This window comes from Enhydra lutris, unplaced genomic scaffold (assembly GCF_002288905.1).
Source record: "Enhydra lutris kenyoni isolate GAN:26980312 unplaced genomic scaffold, ASM228890v2 scaffoldscaffold49, whole genome shotgun sequence".
Classification (NCBI taxonomy): domain Eukaryota; kingdom Metazoa; phylum Chordata; class Mammalia; order Carnivora; family Mustelidae; genus Enhydra; species Enhydra lutris.
Window position 1 is genome coordinate 5,305,617 of NW_019154133.1, and position 24,763 is coordinate 5,330,379.

The window sequence follows — 24,763 nt, forward strand, 5'->3', positions numbered from 1 at the left end:
ACCCTGTAGGTCAATCCATGTTATGGGAAATGACAGGATTTTATTCTTTTTATGGCTGAGTAATAATCCAGTGTGTGCGTACCATATCTTTTTTACACATTCATCTATCAGCTTCATTTCTTTACAGTTCTTTTCACTCTACATTTCCATGTGTGCCATTTGGCTTCATGTTGTGGCTTGTCAGTAGCAACCAGAGTTTATTGCTTCTTTCAGATCCAGAAGAATGATCATTCTCTTGTGTATAGCCAATTTAATCAAGGCCCTAGCTGTATTTTTATTGGATTGCCTGTGAAACAGTTGTTATGACACAGTGGTTAGAACACCAAGGACCTGAATGCTTTAGACCTTGGTTATTTGAGCCAATTACTTTGAGCAAGGAAGATCAGATAACCCTTATTAACTTCGTATCTAAGTCTTAGACCAGTTAGAGTCCAACCCATAAGTGGGAGTGGAGTAAGTCCCAGAAATCATGCGACTGCTAAGTCATGAAGAGGGGGAGGAATTGATAAGATATGGAAAGAAAACACAATGTTCATTACAGTGGGAGTGTTTGGAGTTCCAGCAGCCAGAAAAATGCTTCGACACAAAATGTTGTGATTCCTCTCCACAACTAGAGGTGGGATATGACCGATTCTCACTAGCTTTACTCAAGAAAGTGGTGAATTCATGAATACCATCATCTCTAGAAGAAGGTCTTGACAGCAAGTTAAAGAGATCGGTGGAAGAACTGAGGAGTTATTACAGAGCACACATTAGATAATACGAGGAGGAATTTCAGAAATAACATGGCAGACTGCCTGAGTGGCTCAGTCAGTTAAGTGTCTGCTTTCGGCTCAAGTCATGATCCCACAGTCCTGAGATGATTGAGCCCCTCATGGGGGCTTCTGCTCACAGGGAGTCTGCTTCTCCCTCTGCCCCTCACCCCACTCAAGCTCTCTCTCTCACCATCTTTGTCTTTCTCTCAAATAAATAAAATCTTTTAAAAAATAATGAACTTGGTAAATGAGAGGAGTTTATCTCAATAAGATAGGAAGGTAAAGGTTTATATTATAATAATGTGTGCGTAAAAAAGAAAAGCTACTTTATGCTGTGATCATTTCATAGACACACATGTAAAGATCTCTTAAAAGAAAAGAAAAGGCAAAGACTTTGTGTAATTATACATATTGTAGGAAAAAAAAATAACAAATGAAATAGAAACAAAAATTCCAGAATTGAAGAAAGATCTATCTCTGTATTTTATAAAAATATACATATCAAAAATTCTGTTGATTATGTCAACAATAATAAGAAGAAACAAATCTAGTATATTTCAAAGAGAAGTTTTTCAAACAAGTATCATCCTGGAAGAAAAAAGAGAAAAGGTTTCCAATAAAGGAAGATAATGTTAGGCCACCCTCCAATTTTTCACCCACTTTTACTTTCACCTGACCAATCTCTACTAAGATCTGTAATAACAAGAACATGAGTCCACAATCCTACACGTAGGCAAATTTTAATCAATGTGCCAAAGAAAATAAAAACACATAGCGCTCAGGAAAGATACAACTCTCTTATCTAAAACAATCACAACAAAAATCTGACAGCAAGATTGGTCCTGTCAAACAAGATATTAATATATTTCAATAATGAACAAATGATGCTATAAAATGAATACTATTAAATACTGAACTGTTCTGTGATGTCTAGATAGTTATTACAAATATAGGAACACAATAATAACATGTTTAACCTAAAAACTAATAATATACAAATCAAGTGGTTACAGGAGGTTACAGGAGGACTGAGAAAAAGTAAAATAGATAATATATCCCTCTTTGTGTTTCAGAATGACCATTTATATTGAGAAAGAATATAATTTTAACAGTTTTTTGGAAAACACTTTTTTTTTAAAGATTTTATTCATTTATTTGACAGAGATCACAAGTAGGCAAAGAGGCAGGCAGAGAGAGAGGAGGAAGCTGGCTCCCTGCTGAGCAGAAAGCCCAATGTGGGGCTCAATCCCAGGACCCTGGAATCATGACCCAAGCTGAAGGCAGAGGCTTTAACCCACTGAGCCACCCAGGTGCCCCTGGAAAATACTTTTTAAGAATTACCTTTAATATGATAAAATTACAAAACAAATGAAAAAGAGCACAAGAAATAATAATGAATATCAATAAGTAAGAATTAAATTCTGAAATTAAAACTAATTGTACAAAAAATATGCATTATATGAGAGACACAGCTGAAATAAAATATAGAAAGTTTTAAAATATTTCTTATATACAATGTACAAACTGTTTATTAAAAGAAAAACAACCTAAGAATGGATAAGAACCTGCTATTTATATAAAGGGAAATGCAAAATGTCAACATGAAATGATGCTCATTTTCTAATAGTAATAGAAATGCAACTTTAAGCTACAATGAGGCATAGATTTTCACATATCAAGACTGATAAAAATGTTAAAGGCTGATGACATCTGTTGCTGGCAAAGATGTGACAGAATGGGCTCCCTTATTTGCTAGTCAAATTAAAATTCATTAAATTCATTAATAAAATTCATTAATAAAATAAGATTCATTAAAAATAAATATACCATTTTCTTGAGCAAATTTCAATGAGGGGAACAATTCTACAGAAATGTAAGCATTTATCTGAAAGGGGATAATACATACATAAAAATATATATGTATACACACACAAAGATGCCTATTATAGCACTGTTTATAGGAGCAAATATTGACTGTTCAACATTAAGAAAACTGTTGAATAAACTAGAATACACAGGATATGGAATATAATACAGTCATGAAAAAATGGTCCTAGATATATTTGGCCTAGAATGATAGTCACTATATAAAGTGAAAATAATACATAACAAAAAGTAATGTATATATTATGAATCCCTTTTTAAAAAGATTTTATTTATTTATTTGACAGAGATAACAAGTAGGCAGAGAGGCAGGCAGAGAGAGAGAGGAGGAAGCAGGCTCCCCACCAAGCAGAGAGCCCAATGTGGGGCTCGATCCCAGGACCCTGAGATCATGACCTGAGCTGAAGGCAGAGCCTTAACCCTCTGAGCCACCCAGGCACCCCTATGAAATTTTTTTAAATGGTGAAAGAAAATACCTTCATACATCTTTCATATATCATATATATATAATATATGTATATATGTGTGTGTATGTGTGTGTGTGTGTATGTGTGTGTGTGTATATATATATCTCCTTCACATATCCTATATATGTGAATTTTGAAAGTTTATGTGTACATTACATATAAACATCGGTTTTCTTGAGCAAGGATATTTTCATCAAACTGCTAATACCAATCACCTCAGGTGGGTGATTATAGTGGGGACAGAGGAGAGAAATTAAAAAGATTTTCATCATATATCTCAATATTATTTGAATAATGGCAAGCAAGTAATATATTTGACATTAAAAGTATTTTTAAGTTATGTTAAAAGTAATTTTTTTAAAAAGATAGGAAAACTCTATACCATGCAAACCAAAAATCAAAGTACCATAGTGCAAGTAGGGTGAGCAAAAAATTTATTGCCCAATCTAGTACATTTTTAAGAATGTAAAAGGAAGGGGGCACCTGGGTTGCTCAGTTGGTTGAGCATCTGCCTTCAGCTCAGGTCATGATTCCAGGGTCCTGGGATGAAGTCCCACATCGGGCTCCTGGCTTGGCGGGGAGCCTACTTCTCCCTCTGCCTTTGCCTGCCACTCTGCCTGCTTGTGCTCTCTCTGTCTGACAAATAAATAAAATCTTAAAAAAAAAAAAATGTAAGAGGAAGCTAACCAATAGGCTGCCACTCTGGTACAATCAAGAATGGTCCCAGAAAACTGGGGTGTGTGGTCACACTATGAATAAAATAAACTTCAGAAGTATTATCAAAGATAACAAAGAAAAATATTTTCTTTTTTTTTTCTTTTTTAAGTTTTTTATTTAAATTCCAGCCAGTTAACATACAGTGTAATATTAGTTTTAATTGTAGAATTCAGTGATTCATCACTTACATATAATACCTGGTGCTAATCACAAGTGCCCCCCTTGATACTCACCACCTGTTTAACCCATCCCATTGCCCACCTCCTCTCCAGTAACCATCAGTTTATTCTCTATAGGTAAGAGTCTGTTTCCTGGTTTTCCTCTGTTTTTCCCCATGTTTGTTTGTTTTGTTTCTTAAATTCCACATATGAATGAAATCATGTGGTATTTGTCTTTCACTGACTTATTTCACTTAGCATAATACTCTCTAGCTCTGTCCACATTGTTGTAAATGGCAAGACTTCATTCTTTTCATGGCTGAGTAATATTTCTCTGTGTCTCTGTGTGTGCATATGTGTGTGATACATATAAATCACATCTTCTTTATTCATTCAACAATCAATGGACAGTTAGGCTCTCTCCATAATTTGGTTATTATTGATAATGTTGTATAAACATCAGGGTGCATATATCCCTTTGAGTCAGTATTTTTGTATCCTTTGGATAAATACCTAGTAGTACAATTGCTGGATCTTAGGGTAGTTAACTTTTTGAGAAACCTCAATACTGTTTTCCAGAGTGGTTGCACCAGCTTGCATTCCTACCAGCAGTGTAAGAGGGTTCCCCTCTCTTTGCATTCTCACCAACATCTGTTGTTTCCTGTTTTTTATTTTAGCTATTCTGACTGGTGTGAGGTGATATCTTATTGCAGTTTTGATATGCATTTCCCTGACTTCATCAGGGAGCATCTTCTGCTTGAAAAGTTGAACATCTTTTCATATGTCTGTTAGCCATCTGTATGTCTACAAAGAAGAATATTTTATTTTAATAAAAAATTATTGTAAAGAAATCTTCACATACAATATATGGCAATACTAATGCAAAAATTCTTAGAAATAAGGCAATCTTCTCTTTCCCTTCTGTCTTGGAGAAAGACATATCTTCCTGTATCCAAAAGTAACAACTTTAAAAATGCACTTGAGATTTTATTCCACATGGCCTCCTCTTAAGACTCAATTTTTATTTAATTAGTTATCTATTCTTTTCCTTGAAACATTGGCTTCTCCACTGAAAAATTCCCATTATATAACAAATATTTCACTTAACTATTCCAAAAGAAAGCAGATAAAGCATTACAGTTATGAAAAGGACTCTGGAGTTAGATGGCCTAGGCATAATTTTTTAACATTCACTAACTGTGCCTTTGGACAAATTACTCTGTCTCTTTATGCCTCCATTTTTTCCTTTGAAATTGTGTATTATATCCCAGTGTAATAATGGAGTAATAATAGCAGTGAATTCAAATGATCTTTCTGAGAATAAGAGAGAGTAGTTAAGATTTGTGTCTTTTACAGAAACACACATTCAACACCATGATTCAAAGTATCACAGGAGTACTTGTTGATCTGTGGATCTTAAGTACCTAGAGCCACACCTGAATCTTGATGTTGGTTAGAAAATATTGTTAAACTTTAAAAGTCAATTATATCATCATTATTACTAAGATATGATTTTTCTCTACTTTTTCTATAAACTTTCTTAGTGTTGCCTCAGTGCAATTAAAATTGTTTCTTCCTCCTCCAGTCTACAGACTGTGCCTGAAAGTGCAACATTGTATCTATAGCATGTTTGCGTGCTAGTGCCTGCCATAGAGCCAAATAAGCTCTAAAAATTCCAATGGGGATGGGGGTGGATATGGGTAAGTGTAGTCAAAAGGTACACGTGACATGAGAATGTCATGTAAAGCATGGTGACTATGATTATTTAGTGCTATATTGTATATTTGAAAGTTGCTAATAGAGTAGATCTTATAACTTCTCATCACAAGAAAAAAATTTTAACTGTATAGTGATGGATGTTATCTAGACTTATTGGAGTGATCATTTTGCAATATACACAAATGCTGAATCATTGTTGTATGCCTGAAACTAATGTTACATGCCAGTTACATCTCAAGTAAAAAGAAATGTCTGGGGCATCCATATGGGTAAGGCAAGAATCTACTGTTGGAATGTATGCTGAGCCACTTGATGTGACTTTGTGTGGCAAAATAATGTTGTACTCCAACGTTGGTATTCATCTTATCTAGATAAAAATCACTCTGGGTGGAAAGACCTCATTTAGAAACACTTAGATTCTTAATTTTTTACCATGGCTGCAAGGCTAATCATAGATGTAGTCATTAGATGATAACATATTAATCTTCTGTTGATTCCCTATCTATCTTAACAACCCTAAGGAACAAGTCTCTAAAAAGTTTACTTTGCAAACTTTGTTTTCAAAGAGATAGGTGTATGTGTGTGTCAGTATAATATAATATAATATAATATAATATAATATAATATAATATAAATGTAATTATACTGTATACAGTGTTACTATATTATATATTACATACATGATATATTACATTATGTACATATATTAATATAGATAGTGCTACTATAATTACTATAATCAGGGAAAATATGTATGTATATGTATGTGTTTTGAAGTTTTTATTTTAATGAAATCCAGATTATCAATTATTTCTTTCATGAATCATTCCTTTGGAATTTATTTAAAAAGTCATTACCACTGATGTTGAGCATCATTTCATAAGTCTTTTGGCCATTTGCATATCTTCTGTGAAAGAATGTCTCTTCATGTCTTCTGCCCATATTTTAACTGGATTATTCATTTTTGGGGTGTTGAGTTTGTAAGTTCTCTATACATTTTGGTATTAAGCCTTTATCAGGTATGTCATTTGCAAATATCTTTTCACATTCCATAAGTTGCCTTTTAGTTTTGTTGATTATTTCCTTCACTGCGCAAGAGGTTTTTATTTTGATAAAGTCCCTATAGTTTATTCTTGTTTTTGTTTCCCTTACCTCCAGAGACATATTAAGTTGTTACAGCCGATGTCAAAGAGATTGCTGCCTGTGTTCTCCTCTAGGGTTTTGATGGTTTCCTGTCTCAATTTTAGGTCTTTCAACCATTTTAAATTTATTTTTGTGTATTTTGTAAGAAAGTGGTCCAGTTTCATTTGTTTGCATGTTGCTGTCCAGTCTTCCCAACACCATTTGGTCATCAGGGAAATACAAATCAAAACCACAATGTGAGATATCACTTCACACCAGTCAGAATGGCTAAAATCAACACCATAAGAAACAACGGGTGTTGGCAAGGATGCAGAGAAATGGGAGCTCTTTTGCATTCTTGGTGAATACTTACTGGTTCAACCACTATTGAAAACAGTATGGAGGTTCTTCAAAAAGTTAAAAATAGAGATACCCTATGACCCAGCAATTTCCCTACTAGGTATTTACCCAAAGAATACAAAAATACTAATTCAAAGGGATACACGCACCCCAATGCTTATAGAAACATTATCAGCAATAGCCAAATTATGAAAAGAACCCAACTATCTATTGACTGAAAAATGGATAAAGAATATGCGGGGGGGGGGGGGAAGGGTGTACACACACACACACAATATATAATGGAATATTACTCAGCCATAAAAGAAGAATGAAATTTTGCCATTTGCAACAATCTTGCCTTTTGAAAGTGGATCCTCTAGTCCTAGTCAAGCCTTAAGTGATTATTAACGTGGACAACATTTTAACTATAGCCTCATGGAAGACACAGAGTTAGAAGTACCTAGTTAAGCGCCTCCCAAATTCCCAATCTACAGAAACTATATAGTAATAAATGTTTGTTTTAAACTATTAAGGTTTGTGATAATTTATTTTGTAGTAATAAATAATGAACAAACGGCTACCAGAGGCTTATTCTCCTCATGTTGAAACACATGAATACAAGTAGGCAAATTCAGTTGTGCAAATACATCTCAAACCTCTGCTGTTGTCCAGTTTGCAAAAAGCCACTATCCAAAACACAGTCTTTTGGTCAAACTCAACATCAACAGTCATGGAAATATTTCTCCAAAGGAGGCTATAGGCCACTTAAAAGATATCAGGTTCAAATCTTTAGAAATTCATAGGGAAGAGGAGTCTTTACAGATGTTATTAAGTTAAGAATTTTGACACAAGATTATGTCTTATGCTTGGGCCAAATGGCAATCACAAGTATCTTTGTAAGAGAAAGCTGGGGGTGGGAATGCAAACTGGTGTAGCCACTCTGGAAAACAGTATGGAGGTTTTTCAAAAAAAGTCCCACTTTGCACTACTAGGTATTTACACAAAGGATATAAAGATACTGATTTGAAAGGATACGTGCACCCTGACATTTACGGCAGCATTATCAACAATAGCCAAGGGCTCCAGGGTGACTCAGTTGGTTGGGTGACTGCCTTCGCCTCAGGTCATGATTCTGGAGTCCCAGGATCAAGTCCTCCATTGGACTTCCTGCTCAGTGGGGAATCTGCTTCTCCCTCTGACTCTCCCCCCTCTCATGATCATTCTCTCTCTCTCAAATAAATAAATAAAATCTTTAAAAAATTTAAAAACATGGCCAAATTATGGAAAGAGCCCCAATGTCCATTGACTGATAAATGGATAAAGAAGACACATACACACATAGGAATATTATTCAGCTATGAAAACAAATGAAATCTTGCCATTTGCAATGACGTGGATGGAGCTAGGGAGTATCATGCTAAGCAAAATAAGTCAGAGAAAAATACCATATGATTTCACTCATATGTGGAATTTAAGAAACAAAACAAATGAACATAGAGGGGAAAAAGAGGCAAATCAGGAAACAGATATTTAAGTTTAGTGAGCAAACTGATGTTTACCAAAGTGGGGGTGGTCGGGGGGGGAGGGGTGGGTTAAATAAGTGACAGAGATAAAGGAGGGCACTTGTGATAAGCACCAGGTATTGCATGTAAGTGTTGAATCACAAAATTCTACACCTGAAACTAATATTACATTGTATGTTAACTAACTGGAACTTAAATAAAAACTTGGAAGGGAAAAAAGAGAGAAAAAGGCAGGGGGAGACTTGACAAACACATAGAGAAGAAGGTGATAGAGTTTCAGACAGAGACTGAAACCATGTGGCCACAAGCCAAGGAACACCAAAAAATGATGGTAGCCAACAGAAGAAAGAAGAGGCAAACAAATGGATTCTCCCCTAGATTCTCCAACCGATACATTCCTTTCGGACTTCTGGCATGCAGAACTGTGACAAAATAAACTTCTGTTTAAACTTTGGTAATTTGCCACAGCAGCCCTAAGAAACGGATATATCCTCTGATGGGGTAGAGGGAAGAGTTGAATATTGGCTGAAAAGATAATCTAATTTAGTTTTGCATCCCTTCAAAAGATAACCAGAAAATAACATCTACACCCCCAATGTTTATAGCAGCAATGTCCACAATAGCCAAATTATAGAAAGAGCCCAGATGTTCACAGATAAATGAATGGATAAAGTAGATGTGGTATGTGTGGTGTGTGTGTGTGTGTGTGTGTGTGTGTGTGTAATGAAGTATTACTCAGCCATCCAAAAAAAATGAAATCTTGCCATTTACAATGATGTGGATTGAACTAGAGGGTATTATGCTGAGTGAAATAAGTCAATCAGAGAAAGACAACTATCATATGATTTCACTCATATGTGGAATTTAAGAAAAAAAAAAAGGAGCATAGAGGAAGGGAGGGAAAAATAAAACAAGATGTAACCAGAGAGAGAGACAAACCAAAAAAGACTCTTAACCATAGGAAACAAACTGAGGATTGCTGGACAGGAGGTCGGTGGGGGGATGGGGTAACAGGGTGATGGGCATTAAGGAGGGCACATGATGTATATTGAGCATTGGGTGTTATATACAACTGATGAATCACTGAACTCTCTCTGAAACTAATAATACACTATATGTTAATTAATTAATTTTAAATTTAAAAATATATATAACCAGAAAATAAAAAAAAAACTATGCATTGATACTACCAAAAGAAATGGGCAAGTGAACATGTAAAAAAGCAAATGAATACATAGATAAGGAAAATGAAGAATTCGGATCAAAGATCAATTACCCATGAAAGCAGTAGAAAATGTCAGATTTTTCTTCATAACACTCCCTAAGAAACTGAAGTAAAAAAATCTAAAAAATAATACAGTGTGAGGAGAAGAGATAACAGAGAAAATGAAGGTGAGCTCTTTGGATTTAGGGAAAAAATAGAGAATAAAATGGAAACCATAAATAAGTGCCCTGTTAGAACAGGCACATGGAAGACATGGTGGAGAAAACCACAAAATATGAAATTTTAAAAAATCAAAGACAAAGATATAAAAAGCAAAGATGAAATAGAAAATCCATTGTAAACACAATTAGTGTTTCTGAAGAAGATACTGTTACAGGTGTAACAGAAAAAATTCAAAGAAAACTATACTGAAATGGAAGACACGTAAGTCTACAGATTGAAAGGACATTATGTATTTTTAGAACAATTTATATAACACCATGTTTTATACTGGAAAATATTGCAGTTTACAGTCATTGTGATCCTGGCTTTTCTCTTTTGATTTTCCATATCCTTATTAAATATGATGAAATCTTCAAACATGTCATGATGCTTATAAGAAATTATTATTGGTAAAGTAAATCAAGTAAAGTGACTCAAGAGATGGATATCTAAGATTCTCTCCAACTCTGTGATTCTATTAACCTTAGACTGAGCCATCCTTCTCACCAGGCTTGAATAAAAACAGTTTCAGAAACTAACTGTAATTGGCACTTATATATGCCTGCTAATGTATTCATAAAAAACACTGAAGCCAATAATTGTTACCTCTATAGGAGTCAATCTTTTAGTGTATAATAAATCTTTATATACTGTAGCAAACAGTGTGTGTGTGTGTGTGTGTGTGTGTGTGTGTGTGTATACTGTAACAAACAGTATATATTTAGCAAACAAATCAACTGACATAATATTATCTTTCTTATGTTGTACATACATATAACAACATATGACTACATATAAATGAGTCGTTTTTAAACTCATTGGAACAAGGGCTTAACCAAGTGGTTTTTCATATATTCGTGTGCCATGCAATTTGTTAAAATGATCCAAGAAATGAGTGCTAATTCTGTGATGTATTTTTGTATAATATTTTTGGTAAATTTGGAAACATGCACATTTGTCTATCTTCTTTTTTTCCTAATGTTTCATATTTTTATTTAAATTTCAGCTAGCATACAGTGTAATATTAGTTGCAGTTGTGGAATTTAGTGATTCATCACTTAATAAAACATCCAGTGCTTATCACAAGTGTATGATGCCTTAATGCCCATCACCCATTTACCCCATCCCCTGCCCACCTCCCTCCATCAACCCTCAATTTGTTCTCTAAAGTTAAGAGTATCTCTTATTTTTTTTAAATAATGGTACGGCAAAAATGAAATGCTCCATGTTTTATCAGAGAGAAATGTATATATGATTTATTGGGGGTTTTTTGAAGTTAAATGGAAATCTATAGGAAGATAATTTAATAGGAAAATGTTAATTCCTCACTACCTCTTCAGGAGTGTGTATAATAGCAACATGAAGTTAGTTATAGGAAAATATATCCATTTGCACCTAAGATATTTGCAGTATGACTGGGGAGGTTGGTACTAACAAATATTTTGTTTACAAAGCATACTTTTACAAAGATAAGAAGTGATGGAAAAGTGTCCAAGGGATGATGCAATATCTGCCCTTATATCAAATGGCACAAGAAACTGGAACTGTGCTTTCTTAGTCTCTTTTACTCCTCGGGCTTGGCAGGGACCATGCACATTGACTGATAGTAAGTGTTGAGTGGTTAAATGAATGTTCACACACTCATTCCTACAGTAAAGCAGATAGTAAATACAATTAAAGTCAGGATAAACCCAGAGACCATTCATACTTTTCACTGGTGACCAGAGTAATGCACACTTTTCTGAAAGGCAGGTGAAGACTAGAACCCCATGATTAAAGCTGCCATTACTCCACTTACCCTGTTTCTTTGGTGACAACATACAGGCTGTGATTGCTTAAAGTCCTTCTGGAAGCTCTGATAGCATAGAATTGCTAGTTTGCTTGACAAAACCAGTCTAATCCTGTGTATAAGAGAATCTGAATCCTTAGGAAATTCTTCCTAATACCTCAACTAAATTCCTGATTTGGGTAATCTCCACATTCTACTACTACATTCCTTAGAAATTAAAAATTAACATGGATTATCTGCCTTCCTACTCCTACATAACAATACACACACAGTCAATCCCATTTGTTTCTTAGCAAAGTTCTATCTCAAGCATCCCAGACAAACTGGGTTATTAAAAATGCTGCAAAATAAATTTCAGCTTCACTCTCTCTGTCAAGAGGTTTTCTCTTATTCTTATGTAAATTCTTTTTGTTGCTGTTTTGCAGTGGCAGGAAATTGGACCGGAAAACCTCTTAAATGCATCTCAACTTTGTGATTTCAGAATTTATTGTGCTTTGTCTACATAGTATAACCTCTAAAATAGGCACTTCTATTTCCCCAATGAATCAGAATCTTACCGTGATTTCTGGGATTAAATTAGGGAGTCTGGGGAAGCTCTAAATATGTGAGGGTTTGTGTCTATACTGGTTTATTCTTTAACTGTAGAAAACTATTCTTTATGCCTAGTCAGCTGAGCCATGCTGAAGTTATTTTCCTTAAAGTGCACATATTAAGAGCAAGTATTACAACGTTGTTTTTAAAATTGCTACATATTAGAAAAGTCCCCAATTTAACCATACTATTATATAATTACTCTTTACAGGACACCATGATAAAAAATCGTACCAATTGCCCGAACAATGAACCTAAAGTTTTAAAAAAACATGCATGTGATGATAATAAGGTAATAATAATTTTTTGGGATTTATATGTCATTCAAACTTGATTTTATAGAAGCTTATATTATTTGTTAAGTGTTAGATAATTATATTGATTATATTAATAACATAATCTTTTCATTCTAACCTGATAATTCTCACTGACCTATTAAATTATACTATGGTCTTCTTTTATACTTTGATTTTACAAAAAATCCTATGTTTACTCAGTAAATATTTTTTTCTATTTTAGCATTTCAGTTTTCACTTTGGAAAATGCTAGAACTGCTGAATTCAAAGATACACGTCCCTTATTTGTGACATTTTTGTGCAGGAAAATCCTTGTTAGAGTGACTACTTGCACACACACACAAACATAAGTCATGGGAATAATTTACTTTTAGGCCTTTGAAATTTCTTCCTTCAATATTTGCTTATCTTCAAACAACTACTGCTTCTGGTTGGTGCAATACTACAATTTACAAACCTTACAACGAAAGTTTGTATTAGTTCCTTCTATAGAAACTAGTATGATATTCAGTCTTTTTTAAACTCACAGTAGCTGAGTTAACCTCATAGTATCACATTATATATTCATAAATTCTTTTTATTCTAATTTCTTACTTTAAATATTTGAAAGGCTTGTTTGAGGTGGGAATGGACCTTTTTTTTTTTTTCTAATTGCCAGCTATTCATCCATAGCTCAACAGGTACAAAAATAAGAAGAGAAACCACATACCTTCCATTATTGTTGTCTCCTGAAGCCCTCTCCTTTGGTTGACTCACTTAAAATAGAATAATGCTGTTATAGGTTCATCCATAAGTGATAAGATCATAAATTTATATTATAAAGAAAGGAGGCTTCAAAAAGTCAAATAATCATTAAGCCAAATTCTAGGCACTCCAGATTGTCACTTAGGAGCTAAACAGTTTTAGTCTAGTTACTTGTCAGTCATATGATTAACTGGAATAGAAATCTGGGGCGGAGGTGGGGCAATATTTGGCAATACCTCTCTGGCTTTAGACTCCTTATAAAAGCTTATCACTTTTTGATATTTTGTTTGAACCACAACCCTTCTGATTTTTTTTTCTGTAATAGGAAGGTATATTTTTATATCGTGCTGCTCACAAGTTGAAGCAGTTTGTGAAAGTGAATGACAGTGAGGATTTCAATCTCCACTTATTAAGAGTTTCACAGGGCACATTACAATTGTTGAACTGTACCCCCAAGGTAAGTTGTTTACTTTGAACAAAAATATCAACTAGTCCTGTGATAGGATACTATAATTCTCTGGTGATCATATCTGGTATCATAGAATTCTAACTGCTTATCATCACTTAAAGTTGAAATATATTTACTTAACTCTAGAATAGGAAAGCACCTATTCTTTGCTAGGGCAAATAGTTTACAGAAGCGGAGTAAAAATAAGGAAGTGCATACATCATTGCTATAATAATGTTGGTGGAGGTTAATGTCATAACTTGGGTGGGAATGGTGAATTTTTACCTCTAAAACTCATTAATAATTTTAGTCCATATATGTACACATTTATAAGAACTCATAGCCAATAAAACAGATAATCAAAAGCATTTAACAAATATCTTTATATGTTAAAACTTCACATGTGAAAATATATATATAAATATATATATGTCCAATTTTTTTATTTTTTTGCTTCAATAATTTTGTAAGTATAGGGCTAATTTTCCCTACTTGTCTTCTAGTGGTTATGAAATATAAGCAATAAAACAAAATTTGGAAGACACAATCTTGATACTAGGCCACAGTTTCTTTATCTGCAAAATGGAGAAAAATATAATATCTACATTACAGGATGGTGACAGGGTTAATTAATTGGCATAATTCATGTAAAGTACTTAGTACTAGAAAGGTTTCAATAAATGATATATTATTATTACCACTACCCCCCTCTTCAGAAATTTTTACCAATGGCCACAAAAGCCAAAAGGTTTCTTATGATTTCTTAAAAAGAAATTTTTAACATTTTCATGACATAAAAGGGTTCCTGTGTGTTCTTATTTTTTAATACCTATAGTTGTCCAGGCGGTAAGATGGTAAGATTATCCTTGAGCCTTATTGACAGAGATGAAAATAAAGATGATAGAATGTGAATCACTTCATTTATCATTACATTATCTACTTGATGCAAGCCAGTCTCCTCTTGGTGTCCTGGATTCGCCAAGTTTATTTCCAATTTTGCCCCCTTACTTATGTTAGTCTTCTATATGAAATTTCTATTGTTCTCTTTTCTATAAATCTATAAGGGATGAATCTCTAAATTTTACACCTGAAAACAATTTTACCATACATGTTAACTAACTTGAATTTAAATAAAAACTTGGAATAAAAAAATTTAAAAATAAACATCCTAAATTGTTAAAAAGAAAAAGGAAAAAGAAAACTAACCTATCTTGCTTTTTCCTTTTTCCTGATATTCTATTTCTAAATGAAATTATTCTCAAATAGATTAGATGAATTTGACAGCATTTTAAAATTTAGCCATGAAAATAAAATAAAACAAAATAAAATTTAGCAGACATTAATGAAAGGAGCAATAGACAATTAATATTCAATATTATCAAAGTGACTTTGTTTTTGAGGAAGGAATAAAGCTACCTTCCCAGGGTGAAGTCCAACCCACTAAAAACTTGGTGAGAATGATTGTATAATTTTCTTTCTTCATCAGCTTTTTATTCAACTTAATTCCTTTATGTTTCCCTTTGAATTTTTTTTTCTTTTCTATGGTTCATTTTGAAAATAATCATTATATTGTTAATAAAAGGAGATGGGATGTACCCCTTAGAAATTGGATTCCTTTAAGCTACAGTTTTTAAAGCCACTGCTTAATTTTTTTTTTTTAGAGTTTTATTTATTTATTTGAGAGAGAGAGACAGTGTGTGGGGGTAGGAGGTAGAGGAGAGAATCCTAAGCAGGCACCACATGCAGTGCCTAGGCCCCATGCAGGGCTCCATCTCACATCCCTCAGACCATGACCTGAGCCAAAATCAGGAGTCAGAAGCTTAACCAACTGAGCCACCCAGGTGACCCTTAAAGCCACTACTTTAAAATAAAAGAGGCTAGGGAAAATATCAGAGCACCATTTTTTTTAATAAAGCAACAAAATGAGAACATCAATAGGTAATGGGCAAAAGACATGAGCAAACCACTTCTATAGGAGCACATAAACTAGAAAACAAGTGTATGAAGAAAGTAGCCATCCTGGTTAGTTAGCAAACCTTCAGCATAACCTAACATGATGGAAATTAAAGTTTGAACACTTGAAAATGTGTATTTTTTCAATGTAAGTTTAAAATTTGTTTTAATATATTTTTCTAGGAAGACAATAAATCTGTAAAGGAACAGAGAAAACAGAAGAGCTTGTGTTCCCTAGGGATACTACTACAAAAGATAAAAACTTGTTGGAATAAAATTTTGAGGGGCTCTAAAGAACATTGAAAAATATGGAGTGGCAATATAAAGACATATGAACTTCACTTGTATCCTTCAAGAATATATCTGCTCATATGGGGGGTAGAGTACCCTAGAAGTTACAGAATGCATCCTGGTAAAAGTGGATTAGAGCAATTGAGAAATTCATACCGTAGTACTAGAAGATGGATATAAACAGTGCAAACCAAATGCTGCACTCGACAAACCTTCATATGTTTTTGGACATATATCAATCAGTATTAATTCTGTGATTTTTTTGCAAGACAATCCAAGTAAGGTATTAAAGGCAATAATACTTTTTAAAACTGTTTTAAAATTTCAGAAGACATGTAAAATCTGTGAAGCATATAAAGGTTGCAGGAATTAAAAATTAACATTGCTTTATTATCCAAATAATTTTATGCACCAGCCTGCTACAAGGAGAGTGGAAATTGTTGTCTTCTGTGCTGTCTCTGTGTTTCAGAGTTAACAAATGTGGGTAATGCCAAAGAGAGTAAGGGTTAAAGAAGCAGTATGGAGGAGTCCAAGATACTTCAGTGAGATTAAGACGTGTAATTAAACTTGAATGCATAAGACAGTGCCTTCATTAATGGTATAGCAAATGTTTTAAGATGACCATAAAGAATGATTTCACAAAATAGAAAGTCACCTGTTCTAAGGATGCCAACCATAATACTGAGTTACTTTTGTCATTTATGTGTAATAAAGTTTTTCTAAATGAGTTTGCAATTTGGGAAGCATATTTTTAACAGAATAATATATGTTGACCTTTTAATTAATGGAATGTATATTTAATTTTGACACTATATCTGTATTATATAAAAATATTTTCATACAGTATTACAAGCAAATTGCTGGCTTTGGATAACATTTCTCCTTTGATAATAAATGACCTATGTAATAACACTGTCAGATTCACTTCATGAATTTTGAAGAATTTTTAAGACAATATTTTTAATACTGTACTACTATTTGAGCTCTGTCATTGAATATGTGACTTTAAACCTTATTACTCAGAATGTGCATGAGACCAAAACTATATAAGAACAGGAACATTACTTTCTATGTTAAATTTTAATCTTTTAAAAGAGACTTTTGTATATACCAGATCCAGTTTAGAAGGTCTGTCAATGGTCCTCGCTTGCTTATAAAGGGAAATGAAAACCCTAGTGGAGACAGGTCAGAGTTCTACCGCAGTCACCAGTCGGCTCAACTCACATCCTTCCTGCTCTTGAACATCTTCTTCAGCCCCTAATTAAGTGCTGACTGGCTTGATTTGAGCTTCAAGTGATGCTCAGGTCTCGCCCTCACTGTGTGGTGGTAAAGACCATCCTCTCAGTTTGTGTGGATGTCTCACTCTCCCTAACCCCTATGCCCTTCACCCTCACAGGTGCAGACAGCTGTGTAGAATTGTATAGAAAGTTGTATGGAGTTCACGGGTTGCTCCGTTCACAAGGCTTTGAATCAAGTATGTTTTCTGTTTGGTTTTCATATTAACTCCAGAAAGGGAGCTGACGAATATTTTTAGGAGCAGACGATTCCTCACCAAACCCTATCTTCAGAGGGACTTTTCCAAGTAACTGTGCTTCCTTCTACCATAAAACATGGTCAGCTGTGTGATACACCTCCACCCTGATGAATTGGCATTGTTGGTAAACCATTAGCAATAGAAATGAGGGAACTTCACATTTCTAAAGGTAAACTCTTAAAACTGTCCTTGAAAGTGTTTCCTTAAAGGCAGTCTAAAACATCCCTAACAAGTGTTGAAAAAAACATTCTGAGATTATGGTAAAATAAGGAACAATATTTTAAAATGCTTGCTGAAGGTTATCAAAATTGTCTTCCTTGATTTTCATTTGTTTATGATAGATCTGAATTTTAGAGAAAATTTACACTCAAAACAGCATTCAGCATACATGGTTGTGTCAAATACTTGGGGGAAAAAATACCCATGCATTCGTGTTTGTATTTGCCTTCTTTGTTACCACTAGGCAAGGTAAGTAGAGACAGGCAGGCTAATTAATAACAAACTTGGATATTATAGTTTTATTATTTCTACTCCCCAATTAAAGACTTGTTTTATTTCAGTGAATTTTTCTTTCAAATATGTATGTGGAGGCTTTAAATCAGCATTTTCTAAAGTTTGTTCCAAGAAACCCTAATCCTCAACAATGCTACAAAAAAATAAGACAATGAGACGAAGAGGATGAAGAAAAAAGTGGAGGAACGAGAAGAAATGAAAAAAGGAAAAAGAAAAAGAGGGAGGATTCTATGTTCTCAGGTCAGATAAATTTCTTTTGGAGAGTCACAGTTTATACAGTATATTATTAAAGGCTGTGTAAGCTCATACAGTTTTGTTTTTTTTTTAACTTTTAACACTAACGTAACATTTTCAAAATTTGACTAGAGAATGCTAGTTTTATGTAAAAACCATTACCTAAATGTACTTCAGGGAATATTGAATTATACAAAGGGACTCAGTTAAGGGTCTTTTAAAATAGGCTTTCAAGGAATCTGTTGAAGGAAATACTCCTTTCAGGGTTAAGATAGTTCTATTAAAACTAGAAAAGTTTCTTTGCCTTACCTCATACTTCCATTGACAGCCAGCTTACAAAGGATATTTCATCAAATCAACTGAAAATACTTCTCCAGAAACTCTAAGTCAGATAATCTTTATGGTACTCTCTCCATGCAATCTTCATGTCTTTAGTTATTATGTTCTTACTGCTTAGAAAGTTCTTCCAAATTCTTTCCAGATCCTGCTCAAACTTCAAGGGCATCTCAGTTTCTTTCTCCTCAATTGCTGTGGCTTCCATGATAATTCTGGATAATGTTACTGTTTCTTCCTTTAGTTGCCTAGCACTTAATTGTCTGTATATGCATTATTATCTGATCAGATTCATCTTAATACTTTATCTTAAATATAACTATTATTTACATAATTCTATTTATGTTTTCTCCTGAAAGAGTGTATGATCTTTTGTGTTCCCTCCAGCTCTTAATGGGAAAAGCCAGACATATCATGGTTAATAAGTAAAAACAAATTACATTAAACCAGCATATTAATATCAAAAATTACATTAGAATAATAATAGACTAGAATAATAGAATAATAGAATCTGTAGAAGTATAACAGGACAAGAGAAATAAAATAGGTAGGTACATTGATAATCAATTCCAACAGTTTTTAAAATCTCAGTATTTTTTTTTAAATTTTTTTTTAAAGATTTTATTTATTTATTTGACAGATAGAGATCACAAGTAGGCAGAGGCAGGCAGAGAGAGAGGCTGAGCAGAGAGCCCAATGTGGGGCTCGATCCCAGGACCCTGGGACCATGACCCGAGCCGAAGGCAGAGGCTTTAACCCACTGAGGCACCCAGGCGCCCCTAAAATCTCAGTATTAAAATATATGTATGCACCTAGATTCATGAATTATTTAGTATTTGAGAAAGATGCAAAATAGTTACTTTGGTTTGGGAATACCCTAGGATTTACTTTCACTTGCTTATTTTACATCCTCTCCATACAAAATGGTAAGAAAGAAGTGCATTCTTTCTGTATAGGACAAACTTTCCAAGTGAGGGAGGTTAGATACACTTTAGGACTTTATTCTCAAAGTGAATCAGTTTTTTTAAGTGGAGCTTGAACTCACAACCCTGAGCTCAAGACCTGAGCCAAGATGAAGAGTTAGATACCCAATCAACTGAGCCACCCAGGTGCCCCATCAAAGTGAATCAATTTTCTATCTATATTTTACATGATGAAAATTAAGACAAGTGACAACATTTACAATTCAGGATTTACTGCTCTTGCTTGCTGATTTATTTCTTTTCCTTAAGACCTAGTCTAAGGCTTTCTTCCTTTCTGAAGCCTTCCCACACTTACCAGGTGGAGTTGAGGATTCCTTCATTTGTGCCTTCATTGCTAATCTCTGTAAATAATTCAATAACCTACCAGGTGCTACCATGTGAGAGATGGATGTGAGTTTGCCAATTTCTACCTTTGAAGCTTATCACAATTTTTTTAGAGATTTATTACTTACATATTTGAAATAATTTCAGATATATGGAAGACCTGCAAAGATAGTACAGAGTGGTCTTGTATACTCTTTACAAGTTTCCGCTAAGGCTGACATCTTACATAACCATGGTACATTTATCCAAACCAAGAAATTAGTATTCCTTGTTGTGGGGGTGGGGGGCTGTTCATTGTGGAATGTGGTCTATACCCACTAAATGCCAGTACCATCCTCCCCCAAGTAGTGATAATCAAAAATGTCTGCAGACAATGCCAAAGTGTCTCAGGAAAAAAGTTGAAACCAATGTTCTAGAAGTTTCATAATTTTACATTTTGCAGTTTAGGTCCATGACTCATTTAGGGTTATTTTTTAATATAAGGTGTGTATCACAGTTGCTTTTTTTTTTTTTTTTTGCATATGGACATTCAGTTCTTCTAGTACCATTTGTTAAAAAAAACTCTATGCAGTTGGCCTTTGAACAACATGGCCTACTGTTGACGGAAAGCCTTACCAGTAACAGTTGATTAACATATATTTTGTATGTTATATGTATTATATCCTGTAATCTTTTTAAATTTTTTAATATAGCTCTTCATATACCCTGTAATCTTCTAATAAAGTGAGAGAAAAGAAAATGTTAAGAAAATCATAAGAGAAATACCTTTATAATATTTATAAAAAAAGAATCCATATAAAAGTGGACACACGCAATTCAAACCTGTGGTGTTCAAGGGTCAACTGTACTTTGTCAATTGAATTGTCTTTGCCCCTTTGTAATTCAATTTGTCGTATCTGTCTGAACCTAAGGATGTTCTGTTCTGTTCCAATGATCAGTATCTACCTTTTCTCCAAATACCACACTGACTTGATTACTCTACGTTTATATCTAGGAATTGGGTAGAATAAATCTTCAGAATTTTTTCCAGAATTGTTTTGGCTATTGTAGTTCTTTTGCTTTTCCATATACATTTTAGATTCAGCCTGTAATACCACAAAAATCTTGCTGAAATTTTGATTCATTTTGCATTGAGCCTATAGATTAAATTGCAGAGAACTGATATCTTCACCATGTTTATTCTTTGCATTAATAACACTATATTTTCTATTTAAATATTTTGAGTTCTTTCATCAGTGTTTGAATTTTCAGCATACATAAATTTTGTTAGCTTTATGCATAACTATTTACGTGTGTGTGTGTGCGTATGCATGCCCACATGCTACTGTGAATGGTATCTAAAGCTCAAATTCTGCTATTCATCACTGGTAGATGGGAAAGATTTGTTTTTTTATATTTTCCTTGTATCCTAAGATCTTCTTAAACCTGAACTTACCAGTTCTAGTTATATATATATACATACACATATATGTCAAGGAATATATATATATATATTTTCTACATAGACAGTCATTGTCATCTGCAAGCGAGGTCGTGTCTTTCCCCGAATGCAAAACTTAAACTCTCGTTTTTTTAAGTTCTTAATTTACTTTCAGCATAGCCCCACCAGCAGAGATTTTGTCAAGCATTACTTTCTAATGTTTGTATTGTGAAAGTAACAGGCATAATGAATTAGCCTTTTAAAACTATCCAACGCTCCACCTTCACTAAATTTTGGCTACAGATTTCCCAGGGCTTTATCTCTCCACTGCCATTGAGAATATTGGCTCTAAATTAATACTAATAGTTAGTGACACATTTCTACATAAAACACTTTCACTTCAATTTTCAGATTTGCTCATTTGAAGTTTTTAGAAATATAAACAGATACTTGTTTTCTAAATATGTCAATCATTCTCTGTGATGTCCATACTTCATGTAAGGAGTTCTCCAACATCCAAGATTTCTTCTAAGTGGCTCTGTTCTTTGGCATGTGAACTCATACCTCTATCCCAGCTAATGAGAAGGGAGTAAAGGGAATCAGCCCTAAGAACAACTAATTGATAGACTGACTAATGAATGATCTGTGATGTAGGTCATGTAGCCTGAAAAGATGAAGTAATTCAGGTGCTCTGTGTCAGAAACTTGAACCACAATTCCAAATGAATTTGGCCAAAATGAGTATGAGTAAGAGAAAGTTGTGAGGTTTAATTCAGCTGGATACTGACAAGTTGAATGAATGGGAGAGCAAAAAAGATACATAGCAGTGAGTGAAGAAGATAGACAACAGAGAATGCACAAATGAGCTCTGAGAAGAATACAGGCTGGCAGATAGACCAATTAATTATTGGAGCTGCCTCAGCACCTAATGACCTTCCATTTTTAATTCACATGCATCTTATATTAAACCCTCTTTCTCAATGTAACTTAGAATATCTGTCCCTTACTTTTGAAGGTTCTAGTAAGACTATTCTACAATGATGAATAAGGAAATAAGAATGAAAGACAAGTTTATGAATATTAGGTACTAAATTCAGAAAGTAGAATTAATCACTAACTTCTGCCTCCCTAAATGAGACAGAGTAATTGTCAATAAAAAAAAAAAATTAGGGTTTTACTTCTAATGAGTGGAAGATTAGGGAATGGGATGGCAGTCTGGAGAAATGGGGATACCTTTCATTTTGTTATACTCAGGTGGAGCTGAAAAGTCTCAGTTTCAATCTAAATTATACATAATCAAATATCAATCTACACTGTAGCATGTGACACTTTTCTGAGCGCTGTGTTTAGAGTACTGAATCTGATCAATATACACACTTTGGGGTGAAATGACAACAGCTATTTCCTCTTGCCTTTTATTTCACACTAATTTAGAGGCCAAAGAACATATACAGATTGTATGTTGAAGCCAGGTCATGTCATCCCCTGATTCCTATCTGACTGAGTAAAATAATTTCAGTGGCCTCCAAAGCATATACAGTCTGGCTGCTGCGTTACCTGACTTAATTTTCTAATCTCCTCCTTGCTCAAACCATTCTAGAGGTACTCGGCTCCCACCTCAGAGCCTTTGCCCTTTTCACCCTCTGCATAAAATACCCTTTACTCTCTTTTCCACCCATGTGCTTCAACCATACTGAATACTCTTTTTAGCAGAAAACACCGAACATTAGGGGGAACAATCCAATAAGCAATGCAATACATAACAGAGATGAACATTCATGCCTCATTCCCCTTTCAGGTCTGTGCTCAAATACCACTTCCTTGATGAAATCATCCCTGAAGTACCGTATTTAAAATTGCAACCCTCTTCCACTCGCCTACTGTCTCTAACCACCTCTTCTCCACTTTATTTTACTCCATAGCACTTGTCACATTCTAATAATAAATGTTTACTAATTTATCTAGTATGTTTTCGTATTCCTCCACTAGAATGTGAACTTCAAAGGGATGCAGATTTTCAACTGCTTCATTCACTGCACGTAGAACAGTGCCCGGCACGTCATAGGAATTAAAAAATTTGATGAACATGTAACATACACATATATCCAAAATTATTACTGCTACTAAATATTGTTGCCCTTTTACTGATAGCCTATTAAGTGTCAAACATTGCACAGAGATTTTGGGCACATTTCTGATAATCCTCAAAGTAGCCCTGCCCAATAGGTGTAATTATGATTATAGCATATTTCTTAAAATTCGGTTTGTGCCATGAGAGACTCTTGACTCCAGGAAACAAACTGAGGGTTGTGGAAAGGGAGGTGGGTGGGTGGATGGGGCAACTGGGGGATGGGTATTAAGGAGGGCACGTGATATGATGAGCACTGGGTGTTATAGCAACTAATGAATTGTTGAACACTACATCAAAAACTAATGATATACTATATGTTGGCTAACTGAATTTAAATAAAAAAATAAATAAAAATGTTTCTATCTTCCTGAAAAAAAAATTCAGTTTGTGATTATTTGCTACCATAACTGGGATAAGGAAAGGTATCTTGATTCAGTATGTTGAAGATTCCCTCCTGTAGAATATGATTGTAAGCATTTTTCCCATTACCATGGCCATATAAAAGGGAAGCATGAGGTCAGGTCAAATTTTATCACTGGAGAATTTTTAAGTATAAATAACAAATCTCAGTCCAGTTAGTTTAAGCAAAAAAAAATCTATCAAAAGTTGTTGGGTAATTCACAGAATCTCTAGGAGAGCCAGATAATCAATGCTGGTGGCTCTGTAGCCAGAAACAAGACCCAATTTAGACTGACAGACTGCTCCAGAGGAGGAAAGTCAGACCAAGTGCTACCATAGGGCACAAAGCACACCTGGACTCTGCCACTGTCACCTTTGAAGCTCGTGCCTCTCCAGCAAACTTCACCAACCCTCCCAACCCTCCCCCCACAACAACAGATGCTTCTGCTTCTACGGCTGCTTCTTCACTTTGCTTGTTGTAGAATCCAAGTCTGTTCAGTCGTCAGGTGACAGGACTACTCCCCAGCTGCAAGAAAGGATGGAAAACTAAACTCTGGTTATGATCTTCTTGAGGCAGTGGGATTCCAAATCAAAAACTCACCACACACAGAGGAGAATTTCTAAAAGATGCTAACCACAAATGTTTAACAAATGCCCATTCCAGACAG

General features: G+C 34.3%; 1 protein-coding gene across 5 annotated transcripts in view; it reads left to right on the forward strand.

The window, feature by feature from the left end:
• Positions 1–16,952, forward strand: part of LOC111156814 (interleukin 7) — a 44,537-nt gene extending 27,585 nt beyond the window's left edge. For 2 of the 5 annotated variants that reach the window (XM_022517897.1, XM_022517895.1), the window contains 3 exons: positions 12,705–12,785; positions 13,859–13,990; positions 16,118–16,952. In XM_022517897.1, the coding sequence (XP_022373605.1) occupies positions 12,705–12,785; positions 13,859–13,990; positions 16,118–16,237 (333 nt within the window). In that variant the 3' untranslated portion in view covers positions 16,238–16,952. Of the gene's footprint in view, positions 1–12,704; positions 12,790–13,858; positions 13,995–15,382; positions 15,433–16,117 lie in introns of all 5 variants that reach the window. The other 3 variants (XM_022517896.1, XM_022517898.1, XM_022517899.1) reach the window with 3 other exon arrangements.
• The last annotated feature ends 7,811 nt before the right edge of the window (positions 16,953–24,763 follow it).